The 11,955-nt window shown below is 35.1% G+C and overlaps 1 protein-coding gene across 3 annotated transcripts in view; it reads left to right on the forward strand.

The window, feature by feature from the left end:
• Sytl5 (synaptotagmin like 5) overlaps nt 1-11,955 on the forward strand; it is a 232,509-nt gene that overhangs the window by 185,627 nt on the left and 34,927 nt on the right. For all 3 annotated transcript variants that reach the window (XM_033760417.1, XM_033760419.1, XM_033760418.1), the window contains 2 exons: nt 5,562-5,691; nt 7,397-7,503. In XM_033760417.1, the coding sequence (XP_033616308.1) occupies nt 5,562-5,691; nt 7,397-7,503 (237 nt within the window). The remainder of the gene's footprint in view (nt 1-5,561; nt 5,692-7,396; nt 7,504-11,955) is intronic.

The raw sequence follows: 11,955 nt of genomic DNA on the forward strand, positions 1-11,955 counted from the left end.
ACAGGGTCTCACTATGTAGTTGAGCCTGACCTGGAACTCACTCTGTAGCCCAGGCTGGCCTCAAACTCACAGCGATCCTCCTGCCTCAGCCTCCCAAGTGCTGGGATTGCAGGCGTGTGCCGCCACGCCCAGTGCATCGTTAGCTTTTGACCAGAAATCCAAAATGAAAAGAACAGAGAAAGATAAAGCTTAAAGGTGGCATTGTGTGATGGGGATTTCAGTGACTATATGGTTTAAACAAATATGAAGAATTTTGTAGAAGGCTCTGATTTTGATCCTCTATGTTATTTCCCAGGGAACATATTCATAAGCTAATTCACTAATATTTCTCCAAGCTTATTGGAATCTGGAAAAGTAGAACCTTGAAATATTTTTGTAGTTGTCTTTTCTACACAGCTGCTAAAATAAGGGATCATAGGGTCAGGGATATAGCTCAGTGGTGCCGCCATCGGCCTCGCAAGCACAAGGTCCTGCATTCAATCCCTGGTACCAAAAGTAAGTAAGTGAATAAATAAATTAAGTAGGGATCATAATAAAAGCTTCAATAACATATGATAGATATAAATTTTATTGTATAATGCTTTATATTTTAAAGGAGAAGGTGAATAAAATATTTGGGGAGAAATATTTTCTTTTATTAAATATTCTGATTCAAAGTTGTTCTTGGAAGTAATTATCATCTACTAGATGATTTTTTTATTAAGCAGGATACTCAGCACATAATGCTGGCATCTATATTTAAAAAATATCAATATATGACCCACAATTCTTTGACACAGAAAAATTTAGTGAGGCCTTACTATACAACAGGCTGTGGTGAAGTCAAAATCTTGAGGAAGTGAAAGAATAAGCCATGCAAATGTCTGGAGCAAGACAGAGAAAGAATGAGTATTTGGGAAGTACACCTAGGAAAGGATGTTTCACTGAATTACACCTGGCCTTCATCTTGGATGGTCAGTGCCCTTGCTCAATCCGCTTCTTCAGTATTTTGAATGCCTCCAGAGGAAAAGCGAGTGCAAAGATCTGATCATGCCTGGTATGTTCAAGAGAAAGCAAAGAGTCCTGTGTAGCCGCTGTGGGTAAATGAAAGCAGAAGTACTAGTAAAAGAGTACAAGAGATCATAGGCCAGATAGGGCCTCAACAACTACCGTCAGTGCTTTGGCATTTACTCTGGTTAAGACAGGGAAAGTTGGAGGGTTTGGGGCCTAGGAGTAATGTGAGCGCACTTTTTTTTTAATGTACCAGGGATCAAACAGGGGTCCTTGCACTTGCAAGGCAGGCGGTGGAACCACTAAGCTGAATCCCTGGCCCCTGGCTTAAGTTTAAATAGCATCCAGTGTCTGTGTTGAGAAGCACCGGCAGGGAAACGAGTGGAAGTCAGGAGATCAATGAGTAGGCCATGGCTGGACCATTGCCAACGAGAGAGATATGACTTTGGAAGAGAGAGGTAACAAGGGAGGAGTGAGCAGTCAGATTCTGCAAATATTTTTAAGGAAGGGCCAAAAGACATTCAGAGATCGAAACAATAATAGATCTGCTTAAACACAGTCTACATTGTACTCACTAAGATTGAAAGGCATAGTTAAATTTTATAAATATGCTAAACTCAGCAAGTAGATTATGTTCAATAGTCAGAAAAATGCATAAATAGTTGATGACTATGCTCACTTCTTTGGCAACCTAACAAGGAGTGATATTCAAAATAGTTAGCAATTGGTATAGCAGGGGTACTAGCCAATCAGAGCAGATACTGGTACAAGGTTTGGACAGTACCCTATGGGTCTATTCCATGCCGTTCATCAACCTGGATTGTGCGAAGGCCTGTGGATGAGGAGACGCATGGAGAGAGGGAAGTAGACTAGGAGTAGTGCTGCTAACCAACTGATAAAAAAAAAGTATTTTAAAAGTTTAATAGCTGGTATGGTTGTGCCAATGGGTAGTTATCAGTCCAATAAACAAAAAGTTGATCAAATTTGTTTTTAAAATAAAGATTATTATCCAGGGTACCATTTAATTTTATTAAGGGGAAAAATCACCTTGTTGATTGAAATTCTCTGCAATTAGGCTAAGTTTATTTACATATGCACAGACAGTGCCTGTATTGGCAGTACTGTTACATTCTAGATGGTCTAAACTGGTGTTTTCTTAGAGGAAGCAATATACACAATAGGGTATTATTCTAACATAAAGAAAATAAACTTGACGCATCTATAGGCAAATAGATACAACTTGAGAATATAATGTTAAATGAAGTCAGACACACAAATTTGAATAATTCCCCAACCTATTCCATTATTTGAAAAATATGTTTATATGTGTCAGTTTGCTTCATTTATACTATTACTTTCTCTTAGTTCATTGAAAAGAACGTTTTTTGCTGTTATCTGTTTTTTCTTTGCAAGTCTTTTTTTGTCTATGTCTTGAACTTTGAGTAACATAAGATTATGATATGCAATATATTAACAATTGTTCTCTTATTTTTTATGAGTTTGTTTTCTTTTTCATAGAAGAGTACTTCTTATATTTTCATTAACATCTACTTCTGTTACAAGAAAAAATTAAAACAAAAAAGAGAGACAGACCTATTTTTCTGTTGAATGAAAATAAGAAGGTATCTGAGGAAGGAGGGATGGTGAGGATAGTGAAGGCAAGAGGAGAAAAAAATGATCACAATGCAATGTATATATGGATCAAACCCCAAGCTGAGTGTAATTACTCTGCATTGTAAAAATGTACTAATATAAGAGAATGAAGGGATAAAAAAGAAAAGATAGCCTAGCAGTTTATGAAGTACATTCACTTTTCCATGATGAAGGGAAAAGGCATATAGAATTAGATGCTGATAAATACACTGCTTCTCAATTTCTCCTACTTCTTAGTGTCTTTCTGTTTCAATGTTTTAGCATGCAAGAAGTTTTTAAAATGGAAAACTTTTAGAACATGTCTAATCTGTCCTCAGCTGTGATGTGACATGTTAATTTTAGATTTGACATCCTGAAGCTCTAGGGCACATGCATTGTGCCTTAATGATATTAGATATCAATTGGGCTTTGACTATGCAGTATTAATTGGCCTATTAATGCTGAATATTAATAATATTCCTAGCTCACCTGTGGAAAATTTGCTATCATCATAATTTTTAGTAAAGAACTTGGTTTTGCTTCATTAGAGGACTCCACGTGTACATAAATTTTTGAGGAGGTATTGAAAACTTACTTTAACCAGTTTATCCATTTGACATCAGTCTCACTCTTGATAAACCTCTCTGGTCTATGGAAATTAGAATACTTAGAACCTATATAATTTGTGCTGCAGGACTTAGGTGTTAGAAAATAATGAAAGACATAAAAGCAGTCTATAATGAAGCTAAACTGATTAGCATGTTAAGCAAGTGAGAGCCACATCTCTAAGGAGTGAGTTTATCACAGTATCCCTGAATGCCTAAAATATGGAGAATAAGGTGGAAATTACACTCTATATGACCTCGAATGGGACTTTTGATTGCTTATACAAAGGAGAATTTTAGCAGTCTCCTTCAGGTTTGATCATTATCACACCATTCATCTGCATGGATATTTAAACTCACCCCTCTCAAAAGATCCAATGTTATTTTTTTAAACATCCAAACAAGCTTGGAGGTTGCAAGAGTAAAGCCTCTAAGGAGACAAGCAAAGTTGGGACAGAATTTTACTTTATCATATGTTAGAATGAAAGCCAGTCTCAGATTGAATCCTGTCACATGTACATGCATTTATTAGCAAGGAGTACCCTCAAAAATACCTATTACAGTTGAGGAATCTTCACTCTTAGGAGCATTGATAAGTATCATGTATACCAGCTTTCTCCCAATATAGGTATGACCATCCATCCATATTCTGACCACCCAGCCTTCTAGATGGAAAGGTGGCATCACATTCAATTAAATGGAGATAGAGATGTATGTGTTAGTCAGCTTCCCATTACTGTAACAAATACCTGATATAAGTCAATTTAAAAAGTGGATTGGTTAATTTTGACTCATGGTTTTGGAAGTTTCAGTCCATGGTCAGGCAGAAGTATTCCTATTGGGCCTGTTTGAGGCAGCATGTCATCATAGTGGGGAATGTATTATAGAGTGAGCTGCTCACCTCAGAGTGGTCTGGAAGTGAACGAGTGGGAGAAAGAGATCACAATCCTACAATCTCCTTCAAGAGTATACTCCCAATTCCCTAACATCTCTGATGAGGCTGTACCTCCAAAAGATTTTACCATCTTCCAGTCACCAAGATGAGGAACAAGCCTGCAATATATGAATCTTTGAAGGACATTCCTCCAAACCACAGTAGGATTATTGAGGAGAGGGCATATTGGGAGCGGGGGTTTCTAAGTAAGCCTAAATACTACTCTGAGGGTGTGAAGCTTGTCAAAATTTTAAACATAATTTATTTTTTTATCTCATTGAGTTTATTGGTACATTTTAGGTATACAGTTCAGTTACATTCATCTTTGGGATCTTGTACCTTTACATGACAGGTCTTGGTTCTCATTTTTTCCCCTTATCCCTGCCCTCCCTTCACCCCCTCCTCCCTTCCCTATTTACAAATACTTTATTTCCATTTTTTCATTTTCTCGTGTTTTCTATTCTTTTCCCTTATTAAATTTCCCCTACCCTTCCCACTTTCCCTACACCTTTAGCCCTTTTTTTCCTATTTCATCTTGTCATTTATATCATTAGGATCTTATGTACCATTATAGTTTTTCACACCAGAGAAACTATTCAGTATTTATACATATGTGATTTATTTATTTCACTTAGGAGTATGTCCTTTACATAAAATTGAGGGCACTTATACTATTCTTGCTAATGATATAATAGAACACTTACTAATTACGTAAGTTGTAAAATTCTCAAACACCATTTGTGCTAAATAGCAAACTTCTTGGAACAGATTTTAGATGGCAATTATTAATATTAAGTTTTGGAGTTATATGGGCTGCTGAGATTCTTTTTTTTTTTTTGGTTGACTTTATTGGTACTGCTTAGGTATACAGTACAGTTACATTCATCATTTGGATCTTGTGCCTGTACATGACAAATCTTGGTTCTCATTCTTCCCCATATCCCTGCCCTCCCTTCACGCCCTCCTACCTTCCTTATTTACAAAGAATATGTTTCCATTTTTAGAATCATTTATAGGAAAATGGATGCATATTGAGGCCATACTCAAGTGAAATTAATAGGACACAAGTGTGTAAATACCAAATAGTTTCTCTGGTGTGAAAAACTAAAAGTGTAAATAAGATTCAAATTGTATAACTGATAATGTGAAATAAGAATAAAAGGGCTAAACATGTAGGGGAAGAGGGAAGGGTAGGGGAAAGGAAATAAGGGAAAAGAAAAATATGAGAAAAGGAAAAATGGAACAAAGTCTTTGCTGAGGTTCTCACTAATGTAATTTCACTCTTTCTAAAACCTAACATACATAAATACGTGTAAACTGAAATATATTTATATTGAATTATTTAAAAGTGAATTTCAGTCAGTATAATGTTCTTTTCTTAATGTTTATTTTGTGGGAAGGAGCATGGTTTTGAAAACTCCATGGGTTTGTCTGCCACTAAATGCACCTCTGAGGAATTCGCAAAGACTCATCGCAGAAATATGTCCAGCACACCTTCCATAGCAGTGTCTGGGACCTCCCTCTCCTCAGGTGGGCACTTAGGACAGTACTACTCCATTGTGAAAAATGACTAAATCCAATGGAACTGAGTGATCTATGTAGCATTCAGTGGATGTTTTATGCTTCAGGAAATATTCATTATTCTTTGATCCATGGTAGGTTTATTAGATGATAACTGCTTAAAGGTAGCACTTGGCCTCTTACATCCATGAAAAATCCATTTGAGTATATATCTTGCCAGGTATCAGCATCAAGTTTAAGAGCTATACCAGAATATGAATATAGAAATATAAGAAATAAAAATGGTCCCAGGGTACATTTGATATCGCTGATAACACTTGTTCAGGGTTTAAGAAAATGTTAATTCACTTAATATAGGGTTCTAAAGTTCCCTGTATATAGACAAATATATAATCCTTAAGTTTAAATAGGGAGCCTTTTGAAAACAACATTACAGTATTAATAATAACTCTTCATCTGTACAGAATATTCATATATATTTTATTTTATTATCACAACAATCCTATGAATCAGTTATCATTTATGCTGCAATTTTATTATCATCGGTGAATAAAGAAACTCCTTAGATAAACTTGTCATACTGCTGATGTTTATGTCTTATATATAGCACTGCGTTCATGACATAATACTCAACATCAAAACATTACCTATTAACTAATGATGATATCTGCATAAAACCCAAGGATAGTTTCTAGATTCTAACTTAAAAGTTTTAGATCGTCTCTCCTAGCCAGCCAGCATCCAAAGGCTCTTTGGGTCTGGTTTTTGAGCAGTTATCTTATTTATTTTTCTTTGTTACTGTTTTATTTCTTGAAGTTCTGGGGAGTAATAAAGCAGTTTGACTGTTAAATGAAAACTTTTAAAGCAGCCTATGAGCCAACATCATAAATTCTGCTTTACCTATTCTACTCAGCAGCTCCTGTATTTGAGTGCTAACTATGTCAGGCACCATGCTAAGCATGTCTACATTATTTCACCGACCATTTTAAACTTAAGTACTTGATTGGTCTCTAATCATTCTCACTTATAAGAAACTCTATTTCAGCAAAACTTTGATGCAGATTTATTCTGTCAAAATAAACTGTCCTGATTTGGTAAGATGTACTGAAAAGTACATTATTCCTTATCTTATATTTTGAAAGCTGAAAGCAAAATGTTCTGTTGATGAAAGAATGTTCTGGTGTCTGAATAAACAGAACTCCCTCTTAGTTTATCCATAATCAATTCCATTTTGTGTGGAAGGAACTTGCTGCATTATGTAAAAGTGGAAGTCTAGAATTGGTTGATTTGCATTTTATATCAGATATGAAAACAAAATGATTTCTGTACATATTGAAATCAAAAATGGTTAGTGGTTTATTTTTCCCAAGCTAAAGGACCCATTGTATGAATGCTTTATTCCTAAGTCTAGGGGTAAATTAGATGCCTTAAACAGCTTGAAGCTTCATATTTTATAGTAGAGCATTTAACCTCCCATGGTCAAAGGAAAAAATGAATGCGTGACTGTTAGTATTCAGTCAAGGCAATTTCTGAAATGCTATAAAAGTATGTTACTATAAACAGCCTGTTGTTACTGGCCCTGGTCATTGCTTCCATGACATTATCTACGCTCTATGCTTGAAAAGAATTAGAATGAAAATGAAACATTTGCAATGAAAAATGAGAACGTCTAACAAAATAAACTGATTCACATCTTTTTCTCCACTCCTTCCAGACCGGAGTCGATCTGAGTTAGATTTGAGTGAGTCATTTACAGAAGACTTGGAGGATAATGTGAGCATAAGAAGCAGGTCTGTCCCTGGGGCTTTAGACAAAGACTTGGTAAGTTGGATGTGGAAAAGAGGCTAATGATCATGCGGAAGGAAAGGCATGATCTGGCTCTCGCCAGCTTCATTCTCCCGTGATGATGAGCTGCGAGTAAAGTGAGGCTATAACATAGCGCTTCGTGTTAGTCTTCACAGTCAACAAATAAAAGCAACTCAAAGAATTATTTACAAAAGGTAACAGGTAATTAGGTACTCGAGAGATTATTTCAAAGAAAAATATTTTTCAGAGATTTCAACTCCTGATTAAAAGCACATCAGTTAATCTAAACCTGGGAAATAATGGATCAAATATTGCCTAACTTCCCTGACTATATATTTTACATGGGCATTTTTACATCTTAAGTTGTTCCCAACAAGTTGCCTTCTCAAAACTGAATTATATGAAAATTAATGTTTCATTGTACTTGTTTATAGAACAAGAAGGTTAAATTAGATTATTGTTAATATTCCTTTACACTCTACTATTCTGACATTCTGTTTTCTATAACTGTTATAATAAAATTTCAACTCTTTGGAAGAAAGATATAGCACAAATGTTAATTGACATTAATAGCTTTTTCTAAGTAAGTCAGGAAACTTGGAGTTCTGGAATTAAATTTTATTTACTACAGTATAAAAAGCTGGAAAAGCACTTTAAAATCCATTATAAAAGAAGTGAGTAGACACGGTCTCAGTAAGGCCAAGAATGGCCTCAAACTCTCTGAACAGCTGGAATTATAAGTGTGTACCACCACACCAAGCACGCAAGGTTACAGTTATTGGCAGAAAAAAGGTAGTGACAAGAATAAAGTAGAACTGAAGTACAGAGACATTCCGATTAGTTACAATTTAAACCTGTGTTGTTTGAATAGGATTTAAACAATTGGCCATTTGTGACTAGCTGAGACTGAGCTACTTGTTAGAAGAGTGGATTACAATCTGCTCATTCATCAAATTAGGTTGCAGTTTGCTATGTATGGAAAATCTTTAGGCCAAGCCTGAAATATACAGAGGCAGCTTTAGACTCATTTTAACGTTCACCAAGAAAAAGCCAAGGTACAGATAGCTTCACTATTAATTTCATCAAATATTTAAGAAAAAATAATACTAATAATTCACAAACTGGTTCAGAAGGTTCAGAAGGAAATATTTCCTAATTCATTTTATAAGGTCAATATTATAATGATACCAAAACTAGAGAAGATATCCCAAGAAAAGAAAACATGGACCAATGCCCATCAAAAATACAGATGTAAACTGGGCGTGGTAGCATACGCCTGTAATCCCAGCACTTGGGAGGCTGAGGCAGGAGGATCGCTGTGAGTTTGAGACCAGCCTGAGCTACATAGTAAATTCCAGGTCAGTCTCAACTACATAGTGAGACCCTGTCTCAAAAAAAAATACAGATGTAAAAATCCTTAATAAAATATTAGCAAACCAAACCAAGTAACAAAAAGAGATCACACACTAACCAAATGGGATATATCCCAGGTATTTAAGTTTGATTTAACATTCAAAAGTAAATTAATGTAATCCAGGGTACTGATAGAATAAATAACAGGAGCCACATCACCTCAGTAGATTTATAAAACTTATCTGACAAAGTCAAACATCCATTCATAATAAAATGTTCATCAAATTAGAAATAGAGAGAATTTCTTCGGTCTAATAAAGGGTGTCTACAAAGTTACTATAACTACCAATGTACTTAATGGCAAAAGAAACCAAATGCTTTCTGTCTAAGTGCAAGTAAGAATTTCCACTTCTGTTCCACACTGTACAGGAAATTATAGCCAATTTGGCATAGAGAGAGAAAAAAATCATAATGGAAAAATAAAAAAGAAAAGAAGGCATCTCATTGGAAAGAAAGCAGTAATAGCTTTCTTATTGACAGATAATATAATCCCACGGGTAGAAAGTCTTAAAGGATGTACAAAAACATGACCAGAACTATTTACAAGGTCACAAGATATGAAATCAATATACAAAATTAATTGTACTGTACAGTATATACTAGTCGTGAACAATGGAAAATTGAATTAAGAATATAATTCCATTTATATTCACAGTATCATGAAATAGGTTTTGGAAAGTTAGAATAAATACATTTTTAAAAGTGTAAGACGAGCATTGAAATTTATAAAGCTCTTGCTGCCCGCCTCACAAGCACAAGGATCCAAGTTCAATCCCTGGTACCGAAAAGAAAAGAAATGAGGAAATCCTATGTTCATAGATTAGAAATTCAATGTTTTAAGATGAAAGTTTTCTTCAAATGGATATATAGTCATAATGCAAATCAAAAATCCAAATAGGATATTTTGTAGAATGCACGTGATGATTCTAAAATGTATATAAAACTTAAAATGGCCTAGCATGACAAAATAAATTTTGAAGATCAAAATTTACTTTATAGTTACAGTAATTAGTGCAGTGCTCTACTGGCATAATAAGCATGGAATAATGGAATAGAATCCAGAGTCCAGAAATAAATCTTCACATTTGTGGTGAATTGGGCTTGGCTTATGAATGGGGAAAATATATTAATTCCAATGACTCATACAGGGACAATTGAATATCTATATGGCAATGAACAACAATAACAAAACTTTGACTCTTTCCACACACACTGCGCACAACACCAAACAAACTCAAAATACATTATGTAACTAAATGTGAGAACTAAAACAGTAAAATTATAAAGGAAATTTCAGGAAGAAATTTTCAGGGTTTCGAGTTAGGCCAAATTCTTAGAAATGACATTAAAATATGCATGATGCATTAAAAACACTCATAAATAAAAGTTCATTAAAAATATAACTTTCACATTTCAAAAGACAACATTACAAAAATGAAAAGACAACTCACATGCTGAAAAATATTTTTTCCCATTAAGTTTATTGGTACATTTAAAGCAAACAGTACAGTTATATTTATCATTGGGATCTTGTACCTTTACACGCTATGTCTTCTTTCTTATTTTGTCCCCGTACCCCTGCTCTCCCTTCACCCACTTCACCCTTCCTTATTTACAATGACTGTTTCCATTTTTGTTCCTTTTTTCACATTTTTTCTTTTCCCTTATTTCCTTTCCCCTCCCCTTTCCACTTCTCCTTTAGCCATTTTCTTCCTATTTCACATTATCTAATATGCCATTTGAACCTTATTTACACTTTTAGTTTTTACAGCAGAGAAACTATTCTGTATTTACTCAAGTGTATCCTATTTATTTCACTTGAGTATAGGCTCAATTTGTATCCATTTAGCTATAAATGTCTCTAGTTTCTCATTCTTCATAACTCAGTAGTACTCCATTGTATTAAAAAAATCACATCTTGGGGCCAAGGGCTTAGCTCAGTGGTTCTGGTGCCTGCCTCACAAGCACAAGGACCCGAGTTCATTCCCTGGTACCAAAAAAGAAAAAAAGAAAGAAAGAAAGAAAAAGAAAAACCACATCTTCTTTATCCAGTCTTCAACTGATGGGCAATTGGGCTGTTTCCAAGTTTTAGCTATTAAAAACTGTACCACTACAAACATGGGTATGGATATATCACTATGGTATGATTCTTTTAATTCTTTTGGAAAGATACCCCATGGAGGGATAGCTGGGTCAAATGGAACCTCTAGACCTCTAGTCCTAGTCCTTTGAGGAATCTCCGTATTGATTTCCACACTGATTGCACCAGTCTGCACTCCCACCAACAATGAAGAATGGTTCCTTTCTCCCCACAGCCCTGCCAACATTTGTTATTGGTTGATTTCTTGATAGCAGCCATTCTTTGTGGGGTGAGGTGGAATCTCAGTGTTGTTTTCATCTGCATCTCTCAAATGACCAGTGATGTGGAACATTTTTTCATATATTATTTGTTGCTTTTACTTCTTTGTCTGAGAAATGACTGTTCATTTCAGATGCCCATTTTTGAATTGAGTCTTTGTATTTGGGGTGTCTGATTTTTTTTAGTTCTTTACATATTCTAAATAGTAGTCCTTTGAGGAGTAGCTGGTAAAAAATATTTCCCACATTGTAAGTTCTTTTAGCTCTGTTGGTAATTTCTCTTGCACTGCAAGAATTTCTTAATACAATGATATCCCATTTGTTTATTCTTGTGCAAGTTCTCATGCTGCTGAGGATTTGTTCATAAAGTCTTCTCCTATGCCAGTCTTCAAGAGTTCTACCTAATTTATTTTCCAGTATATTTAGTGTTTCTGTTTTGATATTTAGATCTTTAATCGACTTGGATTTTAGTTTAGTGCATGGTGAAAGATAGGGATTTAGTTTTAATCTTTGCAAGTTGAAAGCCAGTTTTTCCAATACTATTTATTGAAGAGGTTATCTTTCCTCCACTGAGGATGATTGGCTCCTTTGTCAAGGATGAGGTAGCTGAGTACGTCTGGTGTTGTTTCTGCATCTTCTAATCTATTCCACTGATCCTCAGGTCTGTTTCTGGGCCAGTACCATGCTTTTTTTTTT

This window comes from Fukomys damarensis, unplaced genomic scaffold, assembly GCF_012274545.1.
Source record: "Fukomys damarensis isolate Sample0158 unplaced genomic scaffold, DMR_v1.0_HiC HiC_scaffold_39, whole genome shotgun sequence".
Classification (NCBI taxonomy): Eukaryota; Metazoa; Chordata; class Mammalia; order Rodentia; family Bathyergidae; genus Fukomys; species Fukomys damarensis.